This window comes from Harpegnathos saltator, unplaced genomic scaffold, assembly GCF_003227715.2.
Source record: "Harpegnathos saltator strain DR-91 unplaced genomic scaffold, Hsal_v8.6 scaffold1, whole genome shotgun sequence".
Lineage (NCBI taxonomy): Eukaryota > Metazoa > Arthropoda > Insecta > Hymenoptera > Formicidae > Harpegnathos > Harpegnathos saltator.
In genome coordinates, this window is record NW_020229872.1 from 640418 (window position 1) to 667149 (window position 26732).

Consider the following 26732-nt stretch of genomic DNA (forward strand, 5'->3'; position numbering starts at 1 on the left):
TCTGCGCTTTCGATGTTGCTTGCCCTCTAGACTTCACGTTTCGGCATGTCGTTGTGTGGCTGACCACAGCTTATTTCCGTGTTGCGAGTCGCGATTGCTCCGTCTCACAGCACGGAAGCTACGAAAAATACGCCTACGTGAAAATGACACAAGCTCTCATTATCATTATACTCGCGATACGCACAAGCAATGACGGACGAAGGTTTTCTGTCCGCGAAATGAGGAGGATATGCACAGCCACTTCCTCGAGATAATTCGCAGCTGATAACGCTTGTCTGTCGCTCGTTTGCGTAATAACTCGGAGAACAATTATCATCGCGCAACAATTATCGAGCGGCGTTAATTGCTACGTTAATTCCTGAGCGCGGTCAAAAGTCCGGTCACTGACGTATCGCGTTGATGTATCATCGATAAAAACTCGTCAGACTGTCGAAATCGGCTAATCGAGAGATTAGCCCGTCGCGGGTGATGCTAAGATCGGACGAAACGAGCAAGCACGAAGAATTAACGCGCAGAAGTGTCGGGCGTTCCGGACAAAAATGGGGAATGGTCTGCCGATGCTCGTAACCGCATCGATAAGAATCTCTCCCGCCGAGCGCAACCGCAGCGCTGCTGAATTTAACATTCGCCGAATTATTTAACGCACGGAAACTTCCCGCTGGCGTCGCGGGACCGCGCGCGCCGGCCGCGGCGCGCGTAAATAAATCTTCCAGGAGAGATTTAATTTCTCGGCTTGTGAAGCGCGCTGCGGCGCGCCGACCGTAAAACTCGTCCGTGTTCGCCGTTCGAAAGCGCGGCCAAAAGAAAATCGCGCCCGAATATATTATCGCGCCGTGTTGTTATGGATTTTAGAGACGGTATTTTTAGAGGGACTCGCGCGTTTGTTTAGATCAGTTATTTGCATCAGCGCAGGTACGTACGCGCTGCGCGCGCGATAAGAGTACTACACGTGTGCGTGTGTGTGTGTAGTAACCGCGCGCGCGCGTATTGCGCGATTACGCAGCGCGTACTAACGAAAGCCCCCGTGGAAGGAGAGTGGCATGACCAAATTTGGTGCGGTCTCTCGCTCTCTCGCGCCGCTCGCGAGATGCCGATTCGTTGGGAATTTCGAGTGTCTTTTAACCTTTCGCGCGTCCCGCGCCGGAATCCGTCGCATCGTATCTTAGAACGGAGACCCGATGTTTTCACTCGCAGACGTCTCGGTCCTATCATAATAACGCAGAAACGCATTGCGTTTCCGCAACGGTAGATGTCTCATTTATTAACTGAGGGAGAAGGTGAGGAGAGGGGGTGAGGCAAGGGAGAGTAAAAATTGATATTTCAGTTGCCGGTGAACGCGACACTTTTTCGCGAGGAAAACTCCCCCGCGGAATTCACCGCGAAGTTACGAGGACAGCCGCTCCGCCGATACCGTAAAACGTCGTGGCGTAATCGTTATTTTTACGATGGCGCGATGACGGAGGGGGAGCGATTGTCGAACGCCATGGGGCTCTTGCACTCGGATTCATTCGGATGCCTTATATATTTAGCACGGTCCCGCTTTCCGTGGTTATGGATTTTAGAGACGGTATTTTTAGAGGGACTCGCGCGTTTGTTTAGATCAGTTATTTGCATCAGCGCAGGTACGTACGCGCTGCGCTCGACGCCACGCGCCTGACTGTCGCGCGCTCGCGGCGAACGGCCGAGTGTATAACATTTGACGTGAGACGGCCATGGGAATTCGACATTAGAAACGGAATTGGATATACGTGCATTCAGCGCCACACAAAGGAACACAAGGGAATCGTCTCGCGGAAGTTGGACGTTGGACGACGAGGCTAATCGGGAGCAATTAAATAGCCTGTTCACGTTTGTTTCATCCGATGAATGTAGACGATCCTTTCGATGAAGCGTCGCGCGTCGTGCATGTGCAGCGCAGCGCAGCGCACTCAATTGTTCGGCAAGAATACAATTAAAAGAATACAGACAAATATCTTTTCGCAATAAATCAAATGTAGCTTTCATTCGTGTATGTTTGATTTCTGCTGCACGTGTACGTATCGACAATGAAATTGAACAAAATTAAATATATGATAAACCAAATCGGTGCATAAAGGTCGGAGCGAAGCGAGCGGGCGAGACCGACCGAGACTGTCTCTAATTTATTAAATATTTCATTTCGCGCCGATATCGAGAGCGCCCATTCCGCGCTCTCATTTTTGCAGCGCTATCAATCTTTCACATCTTAATGTATCCCCAAATTATACATAAATACCGAGGGTCACCGGAATCCGCCTCTCCGCCTCTCTCTTAATCTCCTTCTCGCCGACTTTTCCAGCCGCCGCGACGGCTATGAAGGTACATGAAAGTCGCAGCGAGCGTGTCCTGCCGCCGCGGCTATTTACCCGCTTCATCTCCCCGGCGCGAAAAAGTCGGATTTCACAGTGGCGTATAATCGAATCGGAGAGCGAGACTCTTAATTAGATTAACGAGAGCTGGAGCGAGAAGCGAGCTGCGGCGCCATCGAGTTCCCACGCACGGTTCGGCCCTGCCGCGCGCGCGGCGGCCGTCATCGCCGTCGTCACCGCCGCCGTCGTCGTCGTCGTCGCCGTCGTCGTCGTCGTCGTCGTCGTCATCGCCGCCGCCGCCGCCGCCGCCGCCGCCGTCGTTGTCGTCGTCGTCGTCGTCGTCGTCGTCGTCGTCGTCATCGTCGTCGTCGTCGTCGTCGCGGCTGGACGACAGGAACGGTGGAATCAGGCGGAACCGGGAACGACGGAGTCGCAAGAGTGTGTCGGACGTAGTGGCAGTGTTGGGCCGAAGTGATAAATTGATTCCGTGCGACGGGCGAACGGCTCCGCGCGCATCTATGGATATTCCTTGCGGTGAGTAGCCGACGCGCGGCCGGCGCCGAATTCGCCAGCGTGCGATTAAAACGCGCGGCCAGCGATATTGATTTTTCCGCCGGATTTCTCCGGACGGATGGGCGTGTTGTGTGCCACGGTTCCCGACTCTCGTTCTCTCGCGCGCTCCGCTCGCACAGCGGCGCGATTTCCTTCGTCTCTCCGTCTTTCGCCAGGTCTCCTCCGTCGCCAGCGTGTCCCCGTGTTTCCTCGCCGCGACCTGCGCGTCGTCCCCTGACGTTTCGCTGCCGCCGTCGCCGTCGGGACTTGCGAGAGCGAAGCTAACCTCAAAAGCCGTGCGCGCGCGCGGGGGTTGGGCTATATGCAACGGGTGTCTCCCGAAATAGAGATGATTCACAAACAGAGGACCGATTGACAGGTCGCGGATTAACAATTCGCGCGGCGATCACGGCGATTCGCCTCCATGTGTGCGTACGCGCGCGCGTACGTGTATGCGTGTGCGTACGTGCGCGTGTATGCGTGCGTGCGTGTCTGTCTGTGTGGGACGTGTTGCGGAGCACGGGGCTGCCTTCTTATTGATATCCGCTCCGGCGGTTTTCGTTTGGTTAAATGCGCGGCGTGCCAAAACAATAGGCCCCTGGAAAATCAATAGGCAGACTGTGCGAGAGGTTAAATAGGGAAACTCGACGTCCCGTCGACGTCGTGCTGCCGCCGCCACCGTCGCCGACGCCGCTGCCGCCGCCGCCGCCGCCGCTGCTGCTGCTGCTGCTGCTGCTGCTGCTGCTGCTGCTGCTGCTGGAGGCGGACATCGCGATGTCAGATCTCTTCCCGTCGAAATTGTTTTCCTACCTAGCCGCTTGCCTACGCGTAACGCGCGATGCGTGACATTGAGGTCGCGTCTCAATGCTGTTGACTCGTCGAGTTGCTTATAACAGATACGCCTGATTTCACTGAATCTCCGTCTGTGTTTCTCTCTCTCTCTCTCTCTCTCTCTCTCTCTCTCTCTCTCTCTCTCTCTCTCTCTCTCTCTCTCTCTCTCTCTCTCTCTCTCTCTCTCTCTCTCTCTCTTTTTCTCTTGTTTCTTCACTCGAGACAGTTACACAATGTTAACAGACACACAACGTCCCGTATTTCTGGGAAGGACAAACATTTCACTGTCATCGGGGTGTCAACAGCAAGATCTCTGTAAGGTCGTTCGATATCTATCTCTCTCGAAGATTCGCTACTCGATATACAACGTCCATTTCCAAAGGTTTGACTAATTCGCCAATTACCGGTGAATCATGTTTCAACGTAACCGCCCGCGGAGTGTCTCGGCGGTGAGACGGTCTCTTACGAATCGAAGCGTGCGTAATCGTAACCGTAACGTGACACACTCGTGCTTTGTGCTCGTAATCTCGTTAGGGATAGATTCTAGCACTTTTATCGCGAGGACAGTGATGAATCAAGTAATTATACATTTGCATTGCACCCTGTCCCGCGGCACAGTATAATTGGGAGCGAGGTTAATCAGAATCATAGCAGTCGTCGCGAGCCCCAATTTACGGATTCATCGCGCGCGCGACATTCGAACACTCAATTATCCAAACATCACTCCCCGTCGATATACCGAGCGCGTTTTCGTGTCTTAATGGCGCTGGAAATAAGACTAATTCAAATTATACCGGCAATCTGCAATCGGAACCCTAATAAATTCGCTCGATCGCGGCGATGGAGCGTTATCCTGGGCAAAGTTCTGGGTATAAGGATACGCAGAGAAACAAGAAAGAGAGAGAGAGAGAGAGAGAGAGAGAGAGAGAGAGGAGGGGGAGAAGTGATAACACAGCGATGGAGTGTTATCCTGGGCAAAGTTCTGAGTATAAGGATACGCAGAGAAACAAGACAGAGAGAGAGAGAGAGAGAAAGAGAGAGAGAGAGAGAGAGAGAGAGAGAGGGAGGGAGGGAGGGAGAAGTGATAACACTCCCATATTAAGAGGATTTAAAATTACAATCGACGGATGGAAATGATTTCAATCCCGATTAATATCGCGGAACGGGAACGGAGACGCGAGAGATCTATGCGGAAATGAATATAAATTTCGCGAAAGACTCGATCATCTTCGGCAGGAACAAACGTCGTCCCTCCGGCGGTTCGCCGTTGTCACCGGAGAAACCGATGCGCGACCGAGGAATATAATCACGTGCGATACGCCGCATATAGATTAGGATGTGCAATTATTAAACATGTGTAGCGTTGCACACCGCAGGTTCCGGCGTTTGTTAACGAGACATACGACAAACAGACGACGCACGTGTCGCTCGTCTAGAAATAGTAGACGCATGAAGCTACACGATCCATCGAAATATGCTAATACGCGAGCGCGACAGTGGCAAGTTTTCCCATCAACTCGCGCAAAGCTGCACCGAAACTTTGCGTTGCATAAATTGCGTGCGAAATATTCCCCTTTGTGAGTCGAGATTTTTTCCCTTCCCTTTTTGTGAGTCCAAGTTACCGATGAAGATACTTGGAGTGAACTTGGGACTCTCCGCTCCCGGTGCGCAAACCTTCGAGATTTACTCAAAGCTCTTCCGTGAGCTGTTGAAATTATGTTATCATTATGTTTTTTTATTCGCACACCGAACGAGGAGAGACAGGGAGGGAGAGACTCTATCACGATTCAATCTTAATTACACTCCAAGAGCTCGGAATGTGCGCGAAAAGTTCCGCCTCGGAATTATTCACAAGCGGAGACTCATCGAAACGTCTCGACCTCGAACTTCCGATCTTGATCGACAGAAATTCGAGATCGTAACCCGGGTTCGGAAAACCCGCGTGGAAAATGAACGTTCGTCGTCGCAACTCGTGACGCTCTGCGCCTCTCTTACGCGCGTCACGTTCTCTCTTATCTCGTTAAAAAAGAGACGCTAATTCTCGTCGGTTTGCCGAAGATGTCGGCCGGGCGCGGTCGGAGAGACGGGAGGATGAGAAAAATATGTCTCTCGCGCGACGCTCGGATTACGCGTTGCCGTTTACGAACAAAGCCCGAAAGCGAAAACGGAAAGTGTAAGTTCCGGTATATACGAGCGGTGTATAAATAGCGTATACGTCCGGTGCGTGTCGCGCGCGCGCGCGCACGCAGTCGCGTCGGGCGATTCAAAATTAGTAGCACGGCCTCCACGTGCACGCGTGTACGCGACTAGTCCACATGCGCGCGCCTTCAGCGTGCGTGCATGCGTGTTTTTACCCTGAGGGATCGTAATGGGCCGCGAAGAAGCCGGGGACCGACTTGCACCGTGTTCCGACACACGACGCTCTCGCGACGATGACGCATAATCGCGCGCGGACGCGTGGCGTCATCGCCGTCGTGAGAAAGATTATGCATGTGCCACCACGCGGATGCTGCACTCCGGAGCAGGCGCGCGTTGATAACGGCGAACCTGAAGGCCGCGTACGCGACCGTGTACGCGCACCGACGGGTGCGGATGATAATCCGAGCACACGTGCGCGCGCGAACACACGTACACCTAAGACTTTCTAAATTAGACATTTCTTTCCGAGCTCCGAACGGCCACGGCGAGTCTTTGATTGTCCTTTTTATTCGCCTGTCGAATAACACACGCTCGGCTCGACACTCTCGATGTTCGACGTTGAATAGTTTGCGAGGTGACTTTGACGGGAATCGATGAAAAACGTCTATTTCGACTTGAAATTTGTTATTTGAGATATAACGAAAGTGAGATCTATACGTGAGCATCAAGTGAGATCAGAGATCTTGTTTTGTTGTTTGAATCAAATTTTTATTCCACAGGACTTGACGTTTCCGATGTAGGAAATCTTATCTGACAATTATTATTTGACATTTCTCTTTTGTTATTTCTTGAGATTTAGCTGCGAAACGCAAAATTTTTAGTTTACCGCCAGCAACTAGAGAGAGAGAGAGAGAGAGAGAGAGAGAGAGAGAGAGAGAGAGAGAGAGAGAGAGAGAGAGAGAGAGAGAGAGAGGAGTGGCGTCGATTTTCTAATTAAAACGCTTCATACAAAGTTTCTTAATGATTATACGCTGAGTGTCGTGTTGCAATTTCTCGCACATTCACCGACGCTTCCTGTCTTTGCTCGATGTAGCACGGATTGGCGGAAAACGAAAAAGCTTTACGACAGGCATCAAGCTGCTTCTCAGTTTTTTTTTTTTTTTTTTTTTTTTTTTTTTTTTTAATAGAAAAGCATCTATCATTTATCCCGCGTTAAGGTTACACTTTTGCAGCACGTACGCTATTAAATGACGTTATTGAATTCCCAGATGATAAGAATCCGATGTGTCAAGCCGCATTTTTCGTCGCGGGCGTCCGCGGGCATGAAAAACGGGCGTTACCCCGTAATTATTAATGGCACTTGTTGATAACATCATTGATCTATCAATCTTTTGATATCAATTACACAGACGACGCTTATCACCTGCCGCGAAGGTGCCGGAATCACGCGAGTGAAACAACTTGCGTTATCGCTAAGAAATGTCGTTTACTTTCCTCCGGAACACGACCACGGCACGGGTGGGTCTTCTGCGTCTAGCTCGAGCGGATCTCCGAGTCGCAAGTAGACGGCGAGCGAGTCGTCCGGGAAACCGCGCTGTAATTCGAGTCAAACACCTTACCGCTAATGTTACGAAGCTCCGGGAGACAAATAGCTTCAGATTCACGGAGCGACTTGGTAGTAAACCGCTTATCCGCCGATCCGCGGCACCGCCGCCGCCGCGCCAATTCAGCTTTTAAATCGCGACGCTCGAATTTCTCGCCGTGCCCCGCGCAATCGCGTAAATTCACGCGCAGCCGCTGCGTTATCTCTTATCGTCGCACCTGTCCTTCGACAATCGTCTTGCTTTGCTCTCTTTCTCTCTGCCCCTTCCTCCTTCTCTCTTCTCTCTTCATCACGACGCTGTCGTCCATTCAGCGGCGAGTCCGAGTCCAGTCCCGTCCGCGTCCATCCGTCACATTTAATCCAAGAGCGCCCTTGTTTGCGCAGTTTCGGGTTACGGTGCGTCTAATGGATTATCCTTACATTCTCCCCGAGACACCTTCCATCCATCGTGTCATCAGCTCGGATGGACGCGCGCGTGCGCGCCAGGCATAAAATAACAGTGATTCCGATATTTACTGAACTTATTAGGAGATTTTACCGAGATCAAGCGAAGGGATAAGAAAGAGAGAGAGAGAGAGAGAGAGAGAGAGAAAGAGAGAGAGAGAGAGAGACACACGTATCTGCCCTTTTACGCACGCGCGCGCTCGCTCATGGACGATATTACGAGGCTGTCGTTGTGGGAACAACTCGATACTTGGAGTATCGAGTGCCCCGACGCGATTACTCGCGCACGGCGCTACGTTCCCCAGACATCCAACCGGCGGATCGACGCCGGATACGTGTTCGGATTTTTCACTTGGCTGTTGTGTTGCGAGACCTGACGCAATTGTTCCCCGTCGTGTGAAGCACAACGGACTTGATTGATCTGTTTTTTAATTTGTTTACTTATTTATCCATCTATCTATTTATTATCCTTCCCCTTTCCTCAAGGAGATGGATCTCCTCGAAAGTCACGGAAGAGGCGAGAGAGAAAGAGAGATGGAAGGGGAGGGAGAGAGCCGCTGTTTGTGTTTCTCGAATCTGGAGCATAATTCGCGCGGAATTCGACGAATCCCGCGGCCGCGAGGATTATGCGGAACGGAAAAATAATTCCCGTCGTTCGGCGATAAATCCTCGCGCGAAGCGCCGTGTTGCATCATAATTCGGATCTCCTGCCTCCTCCCTCGTTCCTTTCTTCTTTTTTCACCGCCGCGATAACCTCGTCCCGCGAGCGCGCTAAGTCATTACGGCAAACGAGGATCTTTTCACGAATCGATGCGCGAGGCGGGACACGGCGGGACGATTCATTGGTTTTATGGCCGTTATGATGCTCGCATAAGCTACGTGTGCAACAAGCCCATTACAGGATTATACGTTACGACTGGCGCGCTTTATTAGTTGTCTCTCGTGCCATTTTTACGACGATCGAGATATTTTATTACGCATTGTCCGGCGATGGTGTATCGTGCGCGGAACCGTTTGTTAGATAACGAGCGGAAGTCTGAAGGACACTCATTCTCTACTCATATTCCTGTATATCCTCCCGACTATACACGCTCTGCTCGAATTTTCCTCTTTCCTTCCCTCCCTCTCTCTCTCTCTCTCTCTCTCTCTCTCTCTCTCTCTCTCTCTTCCTCTCTCTCTCTCTCTCTCTCTGTCTTTCTCTCCTTTTCTTCGTCTACGTTTGCATTTTGAAAACTTCAAACCGGCGTATTTGTATCAATTTGCGTCGTTAGTCCGTAGCTCGCCGGTCTCGTGCGCGGATACAACAGAGTTGACGCCGAGGGCGTCTCATTTCGAGTTCTTTTCGACAAGTTGCCTGGTCAAAATGTCGCATCGCTAATTACGCGAATAAATGACTCAGCTAGCTAGGCGGTATATTCGTATAAGACTGGATTCTCATAGTCAGAACATTCGCGTCGGAACATTCTTCGACGTTTTTGAAAGTATTGAAATATACAAGTATTTGTCATCGTCACGTCTCGATCATTTTTAGTAAAAAAGAGAGTCCGTGCGACGGACTCTTGTCCGCCTAGACGAAAGTGGGAGTTCAGCCAAGGTAGAAAACACGTTTCGTCATCAACAGCGACACCCGGCTTCCGTGATTCACTCGCGTCTATTACGCATTCGTTACATCGTTCCAGCGCGCGATATCGCGTTTCGCCCGAAAATTCGATCGATTTTGAATCTCATCGTCGCGTAATAATTCGCCGCGGTGGCAGCGGAAAAGAACAGGTAGACGGCGGGAGAAGGAGGGAGAGGAAGAGGAGTGTTAACAACGGACTAACACGACGAGATATGCGTAACTAAGAAAGTACATTTGCGCGAAGCGAGAAGTTCCCGGACGACGGGATTAGGAGTAGCACAATAAATTCGTAACAAGCCGCATCTCGATTTCTGTTTCGTTCTTATTATCTCATTCTTTCTCTCTCTCTCTCTCTCTCTCTCTCGCGCGCGCGCGCGCGTGTACGTCCTCGCTCTCGCCTCGTAATACGCGGCACCCATTCTGTGGTCGTTGTCGTCGCCGTCGTCGTTGTCGTCGTATATTCATAACGCGTATCATAATTTAAGAGACGACGACTGACTGCGTGCGAGTCGCGCCCACTTGTTTGCATATCGTGCGAGGCGAGCGAGCGCGCGATAATAATTGATGCGATTGTTAATTTTTTCTGCCGATCAAACACGCACGTCCGTCGCTTCGCAGGCATTTCGAGGGCAAACAAACTCGCGGAGGAAAACGGTGATTAAAACGGTGTGTTTGTGGACGATTCAGAAAGTCGAAATAAAAACCAACGATATCGATGTTAACGCGATCTCATGCGCGTTTTTACGAATACTTCCGAGCACTTGGATTCCACCTGTGATTTGAGACTCGTACTTTATTTGCGAGGTCAGCAGGTCGCTTCCGACTTGGGTCGACCTATTAATTCGATTCCCAGTTTCGGAGCGGCTGAACAGTACAGTTGAGAGCGAGAGTGAGGCTCTGCGGCGTTAATAATCGCGTAAAGAAATTTCGACGGAGTGATAGGAAGAGGCAGAGCGCAGGGGGAGAGAATGATAGAGGGTTCGTTAATTAACAATCATCGTGTGGCATCGATCCTAGGCTTCTCTCTCGCTTCTCTCTCTCTCTCTCTCTCTATCTATCTATCTATCTATCTATCTATCTATCTATCTATCTATCTCTCTTTCTATCTCGTTCCCGCTCTACATCTGCCGAGCAGATATAATCACACAGCAACGCCGCCTAATCCCGGTATGCGGCCGCAATCGAGCGGCATTATCGCCGCTACGATTCCGCCGTTGCGAAATTATAAGGTCGACGGCGCACGCGGCACGTTGGCACTGTCACGACTATTGACAGGTCATTGACTGCTTTATAGTTTCGCACAGTCGTAAAAATTGGTTCTCTCATGCTTTCCTCGCCCTTCCCCCCCCTCTCTCTCTCTTTCTCTCTCTCCTTTCCTTCTGTGTTTCTATCTCCGTAAAAGAGATACAACCGTACCGGTAGCAAACTTTTGAACGAGCGCGAGAGTTACGAATCTCTCTTTCCTCCTTTCTCCGCTTCTCCCTTTCTCTGTCCCTCCGTGACCCCAGCGAGCTCTCATCGCCGCTTCGTATTTTTTAATTAAGGAAGTAACGACCGAGAGAGCGCGCCTTTCGGGGCGCTCAAGACGTCAACAACAGTCCGTCCTCCCGCCCGATCCTCCCACGCGCGTCATGATAAATTCCATCGGAATACGGCCCAAACGGGGGCGATTCGGGCCTACTTGACACATGCCACACCCTCGGAGTCGAGCCGGAGACGAGTGACCTCGGCTTTCCGCGCCGAAGTCGAGGACGGATTCCAGTTCTGCTTCTGCTGCGCACCTAACATCGTCCGCACGTCCCCCGCTGCCGCTCCTTGCATAGAATGTCCGTATACGCACGGCGCGGCGGTTTAGGACAACGGTGGCGGAAGATAGGGGTGGCGTGTACGCGTGTGTGAAATAGAATCTCGAACTCTCATTGCGCGTACGTGTATTATACGTGTATGCCGGCGGGTGGGTGGAAGAAAGCCCGACCGAGGGAGACGGAGGGCGAGAGAGGGCGGGGAGGGTCGAGAAATCGGAACGAGAGGGATGCGGATGTGTGCGTGGGTACATGCAGCCAGCATCAGTGGAGCGTCTCGGCGTCGGAGGCGCCAAAGCGTCGCGGCGCCACCCTCGGCGCCCGCCATAACGCCGCCAGCACTCACCCCCTTTGCCTGTTCCTCTCACTCCCTCTGCCTTTCCCTCCCAGCTTTGCTCGTTCGTCTCTCTATCGAGATCTCGCTCTCGTTTACTCTCTCACTCTCTCTCTCTCTCTCCCCCTCTCTCTCTCCCCCCTCTCTCTCTCCCCCCTCTCCTCTCTTTCTCTCTCTCTCTCTCCTTCCGTCTTCGTCGCCATCGCCACCGACTTTGCTGCCTTTCTCGCGTTCTCTACCGACGCGCCCGAAATTTGCGAAAATCTTCAAGGCGCCATCCCCCCTTTCTCTTCTATTCTCTCACCTCTCTCTCTCTCTTTTTTTTTTTTTCTCTCTCTCTCTCTCCTCTCTCTCTCTCTCTCTCTCTCTCTCTCTCTCTCTCTCTCTCTCCCCCCCTCTCTCTCTCTCGTCGGCTCGCGTTTCTCACGTGCGGCGGAGTCGGCGAGAATTTTTCTGCCAATACGGTACCGTTTCTGGAGTTTCTATTTCTTTTTCTGTCCTTTCCCGACGACACGTGCCGGGCACGTTCCATATTGTCGGTGTCGCGCGGTTTCGTACGAAGGATAGGGTTACTCGGTGGTTGTTTCGTGCGAACTTGGCGTCGGTGGTCTTTGCGCGATCGCTGCAAGGCGAAAGAGCGCGTTGCAGGATAGAGAGAGTATTAATCGGAGAATAAATGGACAAACAATGCGCAACACTTGAGATGGCTGCAGATATCCATCTGCACTCTTTGCAATTGATCAGGTTCAGTTTATCAGGTTATAATTTGAAAGTCACATTCTCCGAATTTCTCTCCAAAATTCTCCGAGTGAAATCCTGCTCGAAAGGTAGAGAGAGTGACAGCTGGCTCACTCTCGAAATCAAGTGACCTTTCCACTCATACATTCATTCACGGAATGAATTCCCCAACTCGGAATATTTTCGCTCGAAATTCAATTGATGTACCGTCACGGAGGAACAAATTCACTCTAATCGACCGAAACATATTTATGCTCGCACAGATTACAAATCTCCGCTTCGAGTTTGAGCGAAGCGGTATTCCGAATGGCGGTATTTTCAGAATCGCTCGTCGAGTGAACTTCCGCTCGTTTCGAGTGCGATTTCGCTTCAGGGAACTTGGCGAGCACGCTCATCAGACGACTACCTGAGAACATAATTTCGTCACCTCAGCTTTCAGATTCAACTGACCGACCAGAGGCGAAATCGAGAACGAACGCGAATTCTCGGTGCATACCCCGTCAGAAGAGTAGCAGCAGCAGCAACAACAGCATTAGTAGCAACAGCAAGAGAAGCTGAAGCAGCGGGGACGACGTAAAAAGCAGCGGCAAAGTGGTAAGTATGAAGTGACCGCTTCCGGCACGCAAATCGTATTCACTACTCACTTTCTCGTCGGGAGAACCTCGTAAAAGAGGTCCCGCGTCTCTCTCTCTCTCTCTCTCTCTCTCTCTCTCTCTCTCTCTCTCTCTCTCTCTCTCTCTCTCTCTCTCTCTCTCTCTCTCTCTCTCTCCGTCGCTTCTTCAGCGTGAGTCAGACGAATCGTGAAAGTGCCTGCTATACCCCCGCGATGCCATAAACTCCCCGCTTTCTCTCTGCCCCTCTCTCTTCGCCTCGTTCTTGCAACCCCCTCAGGGTCCCGCGACCCCCGAATTTATCTGTGTTCCGCGTTATATCGAGGCGAGCTGCCTTGCTCTCTCGCCCCCCTCCCGCGCTCAATATGGAATATTTCTGGGCCATAAGCCCGAAAACATTATACTTAATTGCGACAAATATGGCCCGTAAAATTTGAATAGGCATTTCGAGATCGACCGACGGAGAGAGAAGGGCGCGAGGAGGGATGCGCTTCATCCACCATCCCCGTGGGTGCGAATAATTGCGCGAGGACGCGCAAATGCCGCCGCGCTTGGATTTTTAATCGAATATTCACCGCACAAAATTTGCGGCGAATGCCGTAGTATTGCAAATCGCGCGGACCCACCGCGCGAGTCTTCTATCTCGTAAAATTCGCCGTTGACGAGGTTCCTCTTCCTCTTCCTTTTTCCGTTTTCCTCAACGTTTAACGTCGCCGGATGCGCCGCCGATGTGTGCCGCCGTGTCGTTCGACGAAAGATACCGTCCCTCGTAAGAATACGAGCGGATGGTCCGGCGCAAATGGCGTTAAACGCCGTCGATGGTCTCCGTTGACCAATTTACTCGTATCTCCCCGCATTATCTTTAATCTCCATTCTGCGGTTCATGCAATCTGCGCATCTGTCCAAACTCGGTAGTTACACAGTTGTTGTGTTCCCAACAACAAGCATGGCGGAGGGATCAAGCGTTGCTTATTGCGCATTGCTGAAATCCACCTCGTTCGCCTCGTCTTCGATAATTCCGCAACGCGCGATGCCTGAACGCTGCTGAGAACGACTCACGGCGACGAGTAACAGTGCATCTTGCAGTCGTTGAGAATATCGAAAGCTCCTCTCGATTTCACGGAATTAATTATATCTCCCCTGTCTTCCATCTCTTCCCTCTTCTTTTATTTTCTCGCGAAAATTCTGTCTTTGCGCGACTGTCGGGAACACTCATTGCGAACGAGACACCTCCCGTATCTAAGTTATGACATCGCGGAGACCTCGATCGGCGAAAGTGAAAATCCCGTCGCGCGCGATCGAATGTTCGACGAAAATGGTCGAAAGGAGGAAGAACAAAAAAATGCTCCGTCCGTGAGATAACGGATATTCGAGCTTCGTGCGATATACGTGCGTTCAAGCCAGTACGAACATCAATGGCCCATAGGGCGGATAGTGAAACGTTATGGTCCAGACATTTCGGCGCCGAAACTTATACTAGGCTGCCTACATTGGGACTGCGAGCTGCAAACAAGCGCAGTCCGACGGGGCCGTTCTACTTGCGTGTAGATCTATACGACAAGTTGAACGTGTGACATTCGTTGACACTTTTGATCGTAACTTTGTTATTGCGGCCGTTCTACACTTTTCCCCGTGTGCGGCGCATACGCGCCCCTGGAAAACCATCCCCCGGAATATTGCCGATGCGCGTTTCAAAGAGAGTAAGTTTCGTTTTCTGTTTAGTTACACACCGGCAGACAGGCGGATAAATGTATTTTACGCGCTGAATTACATCCCCCGGAGGAAGAGGGCTGTGGGAACGGGGGAGGGGCGGGACGGGAAATCCGCGAGCGATTTTTACAAACGCGCACGATAGCCCGGGCGAAATTTGCGATAAAGGGACGGAAGGGTGAATTTTGACCATCGTTCAACGTGTTCAACCTGCCAACTGCGAAACGTCACATGGCGCGGTGTAATTTCAGGCCACAAATTAGCTCGCGCACGGTGACTGAATTTGTCAACTACAAACTACTAACTGGCGCTGTTTTAACGCTCGCTTTTACAGCTGACGCGAGTCATAAACGGGTAATAAGTAATTCGAGTTATCGCGTTAAGTAGCTTTTTTCTGAAATTCGCTCAACACGCGCTTGCACGACGTATGCATATCGAACGCGTTTATTTCTTTAGCGCGCGTATATACAGGGAGAGAGAGGGGGGAGAGAGAGAGAGAGAGAGAGAGAGAGAAGGGCGGAGGTGGAGAAAACGCATCCCTTTACCCCTTTTTATTTTTTCATCTGGACTCTTTCGCGCAATCAAACGCGTTGGCAAAACGCGCACTTCGTTCTCGAGCATGCCACTGCGAGCGTACTTTCGACGCTCCGCGCTGAAACGCCGAGGAAACACCGCGCGCGCGCACTCTCTAATAGTTTACGTTTTCACTCGCTAACAATTTCGCGAGAGGATCCTCCGTATAATTGGCAGCCATAAAACTTTTCCGGCCGTAAATCGTCGGACGAGCGCTGTATTTTCGGGGACTGACCGCACGCGCTGGCGCGCGCGCGCGCGAGAGAGAGAGAAAGCGAGTCCGTGGGGTAACTCGAATCGACAGGCGCATTGTCAGGCCGATTAATCGAACGATAAGTTTCACCATGTATGGAGAGAGAGTGATTGACGCTACCACGATAAGGGTTGATGGCACACGGGGAGAGAGAGAGAGAGAGAGAGAGAGAGAGAGAGAGAGAGAGAGAGAGAGAGAGAGAGAGAAAGGATGGGGGGTGGCAAGGGTGGGACGAACGAATCGGCAGAGCGCGAGATGGCGAACAAAAAGAAAGGCAGAGTATATACTTAGGGGCAGATCCTTAATTCATCCCGGACGAAAGCCATCCTCTGTTTTCCACCACCCCCCCCCTCCCCGTAGCCGAAGCTTGCTTTCTGTCATTTCCTCTGTCACGGTGCGCAAGGAGCGGACACGTGACACAGATGGACGCGTCCTTCCGCAGGCTCCCTTGCAAATGCAACTCGTTTTCGGGGTAAATAAATCCCGACCGTCGTCGGTTGCTTCCGTCGACGCGATGTGTTTCGCTCGCGAGGAGGCCCGCTCTCGGAATAATACTTACGATTGAAATCAATAAGCAACGCTTCGGAGTTAATCATCAGTCGCGTGTTAATAGTCGAGAAATGGTCGACAGGCCCATTTTTCCTCCGTTCCGCAGCGGCTTCCCATTCCCCTCTCGGAATTTGTTTAGGCGCTTTTATTTCGAGTCGATCCGCGCGCGCGCGTTTACTCGCGACCACTTTTCCCGAGGCGCCGTAAATCCGACGGCGCGAACGGCGCCTGCGAAAATATCGGCATCAGCTGTTCTCGCAAGAATTCGGCTACCCGGTGTTCGATTTTCCGAGTTGGCGAGGCGGATTAGCGGCGGGCGCGGGAACGAAATACGAGGGGGTGGTGGAGGGAGAGGAGGCGGAAGAGGAAGAGGAAGAGGACGACGACGACGACGACGACGACGAAAAAGCACGGCGATGTTTTGCAAGCGTTTATGGTCAGCGCTCTCCGACTTTTCCGTAGGAGAGGAGAGCGCTCCGGCTGCATAAATTGCCTGTACATCTCAATTCACCCCCCGGGACGGTGACCATTCTCTTACACGTCGTGCTCCTGAGTGACACTCCCCATCCTCTCGCAGGAGACCTCCTGCCTGCAGACACGCATTATCATCCCTTCGCGTCGTCGCCCCGTTCACCCTGCTCCCCCCTCTCCCTCCACCGGTACACCTCGGGCGACAAGGGTGTGGGCCTGCGTCGAACTTTTCGCAGCAGCCCCGGTAAGCGAAGTTCGCCGACCGGTCCAAGAAAATTATCAGCCTCGACCTTGCGAGCGAGGCTCGCTTGTCCTCTCTCGTGCCACGCGATAAGTATTCAACGGGACACTCCCAGACGCGCTCGTCGTTAACTCGGGTTTCAGAGTTCGGTCCTCTGTTCGAGTAATCTCGCATGTGCCGTTCGTTAATAACGAGCGTCGCTTCGGCCGCGCTTGTTCGAGGCAGACGCGACGAGACGACGCTGAAGAGCTCTCTCCCTCCCTCCCTCTCTCTCTCTCTCTCTCTCTCTTTCTTTCTCTCTCTCTCTCTCTCTCTCTGTCTCTGTCTCTCTCTCCCGGTCAGTCTGACCGACGAGCGAGGGGCCTTCGGGCTGGTGACATCATTAGACCGATTTACAACTGCATCCTCTCGCTGATCGTCGTATAAATTCGCGCGCTGTCGTCCCGATTACTGCAATTTAATGGCGAGTCCCCACACATACATACGCGCGCGTATGTACATTCGTACGTACGGCCGCTAAATCTTCCCGTGGCGCGAAGTCGCCCGGCGCAAACACGCTCGCTCGCCCTTTCGCCTGAAAAGGGCGAAAAAGGGCCAGCGGTGGCGGCAACGGCAACGGCGGCGCGTCTGTGTAGCGCAATACGACACTCGAATTTCGGAAGGGGTCGCGGGCGCACACCACGCGCTGCACACCCCCGCGCGCGCTCGGTCCCCTCTGCGAGCGTTCTTGCCGGCGCGGGGCGCAGGGTAGGGGCCGCCGGCGGACGGATTCACCCCTACGAATTGGCGGAGCACGAGGAAGCGGGGCTGCATCGGGCCGTCGCCGCCAATCGTCGGCGTCCTCGTCCGCCGATACACCCCGGCGTCTGCGCCCTCGGTGACATCGCCTCGGTTCCCTTCGGCGCCCTCTCTGCACCCGCGGCGGTTCGGGTACCGCGCGCAAGGCCGCAGACCTATCACTTCTTTGGCGACAGCCGTCGGGGTAACATCCTAGCCCTCGCTCTCTACCCTCGCTCCCACCGTCCCTTCGACCCTTTCCATGGCATAGCCGCCACCGCCGCCGCCAGGAACCACAACTCCCAAGCCGAACACTCGCGACTCGTCCTCTTCCTCCTCCACCTTCTCCTCTTCCTCCTTCTCCTCTTCTTTCTCTTCCTCTGCGCTCTCCGTCCTCCGATCTCGCGAGTCTCTTCCTTTCGTCCGCTTCAGTCCGTCCTCTCGTTCGAGCACCCCCGATCCATCCCTCAGTCGCGGTCCCTCTCGCCCACAGTTGATCGTCGGTTCTCCCGTCGCGCCCGTCGTTCTTTCCGTTTCCTCCCTTTCGGTTCATTCCTTCTCACCTTCGATCGCAGTTTCGCGGAAGATCCACCGCCGCCGAGCGCTTCGACGTCGCAGTGAAGGAGATCGCGCGCGATCGTTTCGCCCATCGAACGTGCAAAGGACAATAGTTCGCTTTAACGTTGCCCCTCTCCTCAGGTAAAGATCGAACTCTCGTTTTCGTTTTTTCGTTTCCGTTCGGCCGGCGTGTCGCTTTCCGCGTCCGTGTGATCTCGCGATTTTTCATTTGCCGATCTCTCGCGCGCGCTTCGCACGCGATGTAGAGTCACCCTCCGTCGGGGAACGCGCGTGCCTTCAGCGCGAGCGGTAGCGCTCGTGATCTTCTCTCTGTTTCGCTTTTCTCGCGTTCGATATGTTCATCATCGCTCGCCGTTCGCGATCGCACGGGATCGAAACACCCCCGAGCAGCCGGTCGAGAAGTGTCTCACCGACCGTTTGCCGTTCGTTTCGCACGGCTGTCGCGCGGAAGCCGGAACCTCCCTCGTGCCTTAAATCGTGCCGTCCAAGTCGCGACAATAATTGTCCCCGCCTCTTTGGGGAGCCGTTTTTGACGATTTTTCGACGCCATCTTGTCGGCCGTCTCGTCTCCTGTCGATCTCTCTATCGAGATTTTGTGTGACGACACTTTTCCTCTCTCTTTGTCCCTCTCTCTCTCTCTCTCTCTTTCTCTCTCTTTCTCTCTCTCTCTCTCTCTCTCTCTCTCTTTCTCTCTCTCTCTCTCGTTCATGGAAGGAATATTCACTAGAACGCGAGAATCGTGTAACCAACGAGCTTATTTTCTCCGAGCCGATTATCGATCTTAGCCACGCGGTTGCCTTATCGAGATCCGCGGATCGTCCTCGGGTCTTACCTCCCGTATATAAGCTGTTATCCTATTCCCACATTCGAGACCCGACGTCGTGAATTCTCTCTCTCTCTCTCTCTCTCTCTCTCCTCTCTCTCTCTCTCTCTCTCTCTCTCTCTCTCTCTCTCTCTCTCTCTCTCGTGCCTTTGCGCTGTTTCGATTCATCCCATGCTGTCGCGCGCGACTCGGCCGAGCGTCGTTCTCTCTCTTCTTCCTCCTCTCTGCTCCCACCTGCTTCGTGCCACCCGAATCCTGAAGACACGTCTCGGCCGAAGATCTCGGGCAGCTTAGGGAAGATCGGGAAGATCGCGACGGCTTTGTAATCTCTTCGTAGACGTAGAAGTCTCTGTCTCTCTGTTTCTCTCTCCCTCTCTCTCTCTGTTTTTTTCATTCGTCCTCTTCTCCTTCTCTTCTCTCTCTCTCTCTCTCTCTCTCTCTCTCTCTCTCTCTCTCTCTCTCTCTCTCTCTCCTCTCGGTGCCGTCTTGAAACTCGCGTTGCACGTCCACGAACGTCACGAATGTCGTCGGGGCGAAAGACGATCCTACGGACGCGATCAAGTGACACCACGATGACGACAGCAGCAGCAAGAACACGGTGAGTACCGAAACATAGAGAGTTGTATGAAACGATATTTCTCCGCTGCCGCCGCCGCCGCCGCTTTTTCTCGCCACTTGACGTTCGTAGTTTTGGCAAGGGAATGCTCGCAAAGTAGTAGCGTCGTCGCACTGCGCTCATCACGGCAGCAACATCTCGCTGCGCGAGCTTTTAGCGCGTGAAGTTTCGTGGCGCTGCACGCATTCGCGTGAAGCTACGTCGTCCTGGGGGGTGGGTTGCGGGGAGGGTTGTGGAAGCGTTGGCGAAGAGACAGGAAAGTAAAGAAGAGAAAGTAAAGAAGCAGAAACGTCGGGAATCCGGTTTTTTACAGACGAATAGTCCATTGTGGCGCGCGTCTCTCTTTGCGATGCAACGTCGCTCTGTGTATATATATATATATATATATATATGTATATGTATAAACGCGTTTAATTAAATTAATTAAGTTTAACTGTATAACAAATCGTCGGCGCGTCGTACGCTCTAGATCGTTTCTAGCTTCGTGAAAATACCTGTCGCGCGGGAGGGCATTCCCACACTCGTAAATCAGTATTATTAATCGCGTGCAAACGTAGAATACAGGTATGTGGAGCGGCGAGATAGCAGAGGGGAGGGGGAGGAAGAGGACAGGAGAGGAGAAAAGCACACGTTGCGGGGAAGATTTACCGATGCTCGAGGCGAGTTGCTTCGATCGAGATTGATAAAACGCGATGGTACCGCTCTAATTCTCCTCCTCCTCCTCCTCCGTCTACCTTTCCGGAGGTATCAGCGTCATCGTCATCGAGCCCCCCCCCCACCCCCCGCGTGAGCGAAATTAAAAGTCGCGTCGGACTCGAATTTAACGGATAGCCAGACAAACAAGATTTCGCGTGAGCTACACAAAATTGATTGCCGTACGGAGCGATCAAGATAGCGTACTCAATTATTAAGAGCGAGTCGTAACAGCGACCCCCTGGTGATCTCGAAATCAGATAGTATAATACGAGGGTCGACTTTCCGGAGTACCGAAATTGTCTGTTATCGAGGGGCGGCTGCTGCCGCGTTGCGGCGGTAATGATGATGACAATCAAGCCCGACGCGCATCAGTTCTTTCGCGAGCCAAAAATTCGACCGTCCAGCGCCGTCAAATTGCTTGAAACGTCAAAGCCGAGGCGGTCGGCCCTCCTCCACGACGTGATCTCACGGTAGAGACCGGAAATATTTGTTAAATCTTGTATACCTTGGAATAAAGTTGTCTTGAGAGATGCCCGATTGTTGCACGAACGAGCGGAATCACGAAGCGTACGTTGGCTTTCAAAATAGTCTGAACACTTTTTCCTTCCCGGACGTTGTTCGGTGCGCAGCGGGTGTCCGATGAGAGAGAGAGAGAGAGAGAGCTGAACTTCCTCAGCAGGAATTTTTCAGAAACAAGTTCTCCCGCCGGACCATCGGCTGCGTGCCGAACTACGTGCAAAAGGAACAAGCCGCTCGGACCGTTTTGAAACTCGGTACAACGGGGTCGAGATAATTGAGAAAAATTGATCGTAAGACACGCGTCGCGCGCGAACGATCGATGGGCGACGGAGGAAGCGACGCGATTTTTCGGACGGTATCGCAGAAAATACGTATTTATCGTTTGCGCTGGATGCATCGTATCGCGAGATGCTCGTATCACGATCGCGAAATTTGATATTTCGCGCGCGGTCCGTTTCCGAAATAATTATTTGAGCGAAAAAAGTGGCGAAAAGGAGAGGATAAAATATTCATAATGCGACACGAGCAGACGATCGAACGCGTTATCGAAAGTACAGTTTTCAGCTGTACAACTCCTTGTTCACACGTTCAAGTATTATTAATCATCTTCCAACGTAGCTGTACGATAACTGTCCGAGTTCGTCGACACGAGCGTGCCAAAAGTACCCAGGTCCAACAGGTACGATGAAATTTCGCGATACGCACGATGGTCGCTTTCGACGCGCGCAAACCGTTGTCGGGAAAACGTGCGTCTCCTCACGAGATACTTATGTCGTTCAAATGTCTAGTTGGATTAATCCCCCCTCCCCCTTTTTATATACAGCGCTATATACTGCCGTGTGAGATAATCTGTCTATCTCTCTCTCTCTCTCTCTCTCTCTCTCTCTCTCTCTCTCTCTCTCTCTCTCTCTCTCTCGCTCTCTCTATTTCTTTCGCTTTCTATTTTTATCGTTTCTCGATACTGCCCGGGTAAACTCTTCCCAAATTCAAGAGAAATTAGTCGCGGGTGTGTTTTTCATTTTCTCTTGTTTCGTCTCACACAGGCGGGGTGGCGCGCGGCGAAGGCGCGCGCGACGCGTCTCATTTTAATTCTTCCTCAATGTGGTGGAAGAATCGATGATTTCCGCATCTGTCACCCCGCTCGGTCGCAAACGTCCAGACACTAAAACGACTCAACCAGACACACGAGTGTACGTTTATTTGAAATCCCAGCGGACTATTCCTTGTGGCTCGACAATAACGCTAGTTCCTGGTTAGCGCTGGCTCCGATCCCCACGCGCAAAAGCTGCACCGGGCCGGTGCCAGGCGAATAGATTTCGGGGTCAGTTTCGGCAGTCGGGGTGAGCGCGCGTCGAGGAAGCACCCGCGAAATTGGCGAATCGCGGTAAGCCGGAAAAATTGAGGAAGTTGCGGGAAAACTTCCGCAGAATTCCTCGTCGCGCGATCGATAAGCGCGAGTTTAGTTTGCCACAGAATTCACCGGTATTCCGATATTGCGCCTGTAAAATGTCCAAAGAGTGCCAGAGATTTCCACATGAACCCTAATCGCGGCAACAGTCTTTGCCACGTCATTCTCATAGCTGGCACTTCCAATTCGCAAAAGACCAATTCGCTTCGAGAAACGAGAGAGACCGATCGACGAGAACCGGAGAAAATCGAGCAAAAGCGCACTTACGCGACTCGCTCGCTTGCTCGCGCTCGCGAGACGCTCGAGCCTTTCCCTACACCCGCTGTACGGGGGTGTGTTACTGGGGCACTAGTGCGCAGAAGCCCCGAATATGCCCGACGTGGATCCCAGAGTCGTCGCTCTCCCCTCCCGCCCACCCCGACTCCCCGCTCTGGGTCCCGCATCCCCTTCGAGAGCAAGGGGTGGCTCCCCGACAACCCTCTCGGCTACATTTCGAGCCTTAGCTCGAACCGCGCCACATTCAGTTTCTGACCGGCGATCGAAGGGACGCGTCTGTTCTTGGTGGAGCTCGTCGTCGTCATCGTCACCGCGGACGCGTACCTCCCGGTGGGGTCTCTGTCGATTCCAGCCTCTCGACTCGACTCGCCCCGAAGGATCGCGTCTCCCGCGTCGCCTCGGCCTCGTTTCGCGTCCGCGGTTGCACGAGACAGGCGTGTTGAAGATAGATAGATAGATAGATAGATAGATAGATAGATACATAGACAAATCGGTAGATAGACAGAGAAAGGGTGAGGGGGGGAGGGCGAGAGATCGGCGCGTTACACACGCGGTCCCGTATTCCGCGAGAGAAGAACGGGCATATCGCGCGAGACTCGCGCTCGTCCATCGAAGAAGCCATCGATCCTCGCAATCGCAACGATTCAGTGACGCCGGGCAGCGCGCGCGAGCGATAAGACCTATCGGGATAACGAGTGCGGGAAAATAACGCCCTGGCCGCCTGGCAACCGACGTGACGCGCGAGTCGTCGTCCCTCTTCGTATTAACCTTGCATCCTCGTGCCAGTTTACTCGTCGCGCTGACTTGTCAAGCGCGCTCGAGAGCGACGACTACAGTGAATTTTGACGTTTGCTCCGTGTCGTATCGTTCTCTTTGTCCTTACATTAGTCAGTAGAATTATAGAATATTTCCGGCTCCTGGTGGGGCTTGATTTTCCTTGGGGGTAGCGGGTTAGTCGAAATCTTTTCTCTTGTTTCTAATCTACCGTCAACCACTTCTATTAATGTAATGTTGCTAATGTGCAAGTGGAGCCGACATTAATCCCGGAGACTTCCGTCCAGTCCGGGAGAATCGTCGTTGGACCGGTCGATGGGATATCGATGTAAATAGCGGGATTTCTAAGATTATTCGGCCATCAGCATCACCTCTCGCGTCCGGGATCCGGCCAGTCGCGATCGCGAGTAAATAGTAGAGATGGAGCTGAACCCGTGCTGCAGCTTCGTAGGGATAGTAAATTACCTTTACACGAGAAGCTTGCACCGGAAACGTCGCCCACCGGCGCCCAGCGTTCCACGATCTTGGGTATTACGGGAGTCCAGTACCCGCACAGTAGCACAATTAGATCTATATAGATGTAGTCGCTGCTAGGTCGCTAAAAGCCAATACAATGCATCGCCGAGGTAAATATCATCATCCATCCTGTCTCACGTATTTCTCTCTCTCTCTCTCTCTCTCTCTCTCTCACTCTCACTCACTCCCTCACTCACTGTAAACCCCGCGCCGTCATTCGCGTCCTCATCGTCATCTCGCTCGTCATGCCAGCCACGTGGCACTTGCCTGGCTCGCTGCGAGAAACCTGCGGCGCGCCTCATTTCGTCAAATTGTCGTCTCGCGTGTGCCCGTGCGTCGATTTGACGGATAACAGCCGCGAATCGACACTTGGCGATCAAGCAGAGGTGAGCAACAACCGGCGCCGTTGGTCGGACAAAATTTCGTAAATTATCAAACAACATTTTTCTGATTGGGCGAAATTTAACACATCGTGCCGATTCCGAATATCGCGACGATTCCTGTTGGACGCTCTGGCTTTCGTCGTTTAATCTCAGCCTCCTGCCTCCCCTGTAAGTTTTATCTCGAAGCATAAATTCCGTATTTTTCCAAACAGACTTGTCGGTCGCAAAACATAACGTTGCGCTAAATTTCTCTCCTCTAGTCCGCTCTAGTCAAACGAGGCCCCCCGTCGGTTTCTCGCGGGATAGATGTTGTCTCGTAGACTCTAGGTCTAGTCTAGAATAAGTGTGTGAGCTGTGTTGAGTGAACTTTCGTTCGTTGAAGTTGTTCGACACGCGAAGGAGCTGTATGGCTTCGTTGCTTCAATGTTGATTAGATCCTCGTTAGATTTGATAGCCGGTAGCGTTTGTACGTTTCATTCATGCCTCATGCTCCCCATTTTTCTCATTTCTAAAATCGAAAATCCAGCAACGACTCGTTTTACTTGCGCTCGTCGCCGCGATGGAGCGATTGACGATGAGCAAAGGTGTGTGTGTATGTGTGTGTGTATGAGAAAGTAAAGATGGATAATAAGTTATTCGGATGACCAGTGAGGGGTAACGCGAGCTATGTTCGTACGGTTCGACGGGGATGTAGTGACGCGCGATAAAATGTGATGACACCCGAAAAGGGTGGCAACGACGCGGCGAGAGCAGGAGGGGGCGAGCGAAAAGGCGAGAGAGAGAGAGAGAGAGAGAGAGAGAGAGAGGGGGAAGGAGAGAGAGGGAGAAATAGATATAGGTGGGATGAGAAAGAGTAAGAGAGAAAGAGAGGGCGGGAGGGAGGACACGGAGGAGAGTGAGGGTGAGAACCGAACGACCGACTACCCTTCTCGTGAGGCGGCGATGAAGTTAAAAAAGCTGACGACGGCGCTATAACTCGCCCCCGAGAATGGAGCATGGTAACTACATACTGCGGCGAGAGTAAATGGTAGTAAGTGTTTCGTAGCTACCTACCTAGTCTCCCCCCCCCCTCCGCCCCGACGTAGCGCGTACGTATCTACATGCATCCGTGTGCATTTTATCGCGCCAGGTGTCGCGCAAAATTCCCTCCTCTCCCCGCTCCCTCCTGCGAGATGCAGAAAAATATCGCGATTTTTCTCGGCGAGGTACGTAGCCATCGGCCAGTAATGGCAGAACGTGGTCGATCGATCGATTCGCGATTCGTTCGTCTTCGCTAATGCGGATGGTAATTGAACAATGAAATACTCAGCGGTCGAGCGATTATCGCCGGAATTCACCGGCAGCCGTGAACCACGCCGCTATTTTGCAACGACGGCTCGGTCGCTCGGTTAGTTGTAAAACGCGAAATATCCGTTTGAGCAGATTTACGATTTTAACTGTCGAATCGATCGTACGCGATTCGGGACGTACAATTGCTCGTCTCGTAGGTAACGCGACTGTTGACCTCGGTGACTCGTATTTGTTATTATTTACACGGTCGCTGGGACGGCAGGGGGGCGAAGGGAATACGCTTGTAATTATCAGTCTTCAGTTCAATCACCCGTGACCAATGACATCCGACAAGAAAGAGAGTGAGAGAAAGAGAGAGAGAGAGAAAGAGAGAGAGAGAAACTCCCGAAGGTTCGTCGGGAACAAAATATTTGGATACAAATTCGCGAGGCGAGTTGTACAGCGAGAACTTACACGACACGGTAATGGGAAATAGCGTTATCAATATTAATTTCGCGAGGCGGAGCAGAGCGAGCGGAGGAGCGGCAAGTGTTCTAGCGCGCAGTTCTAATGCATAGAAAATGCGATTTGCGTGGAATATATGCATGACGCGTATATTTTGAGGCATAGCGACGACAACAACAACAACGAAAGGCGCGTGTGTGTTCTCATAGATGCACTTGTAGGAACTGGTTTTTACCGTTTTCTCCGTGAAAACACTGATCACGGATACGCCGTAACGTAACACGCAGAGTCATTCTCGCGAGCATAGTTCCAAGTTGAGCGAAGTTCGAATAAATCTCGAGTATCCTTAGTTGACGTGCTCGTTCGCCCTCACGAGATTCGTACAAAAATTAATTAATCCTCTCGGCACGAGCCAATTACAGTCGCTCAGCGGCAGTCAACTCTGCTTTTCTTCATCTCGCTGTTATTAAGTTCGTAAAAATCAAATGATAAATTAATAGATAATATAATTCATACCTGGAAATAATCTCTTATTTGTCTCATCTTTCTTTTGCCGACTTTTTTACACACACATCGATGCATAATTAAATCTCAATGTTTTTTCTCTCTTATTCTCTTGCTCTTGTCAGTTTTTATTTGACCTGTGTAGCACAGAAGCGATATTTTCTCAGCGTTAATTGCGAATGCGGTGTTCAACTTATTATATTATCGATTGAAAAACAAAAGCTTTTAAAGATACTCCGTTTAAAGCACGCGATTACTCACGGCTACCTCTGACGATAAATTGCATCTGCGCGCAATTAATCGCGCGGTCAATGGAGAGCCAATGAAA

General features: G+C 52.1%; 1 protein-coding gene across 8 annotated transcripts in view; it reads left to right on the plus strand.

Annotated features, from left to right (window-relative positions):
• Window positions 1-2696: 2696 nt before the first annotated feature.
• rhea (Talin_middle and talin-RS domain-containing protein rhea) overlaps window positions 2697-26732 on the plus strand; it is a 50354-nt gene continuing 26318 nt past the window's right edge. Inside the window, exons 1-2 of one of the 8 annotated variants that reach the window (XM_025301235.1) lie at window positions 2697-2861; window positions 12824-12985. Coding sequence is in view for 5 of the 8 variants with exons in the window: in XM_025301038.1 (XP_025156823.1) it covers window positions 24029-24169 (141 nt within the window). In the remaining 3 variants the exon portion in view is untranslated. The other 7 variants (XM_025301273.1, XM_025301070.1, XM_025301316.1 and 4 more) reach the window with 7 other exon arrangements.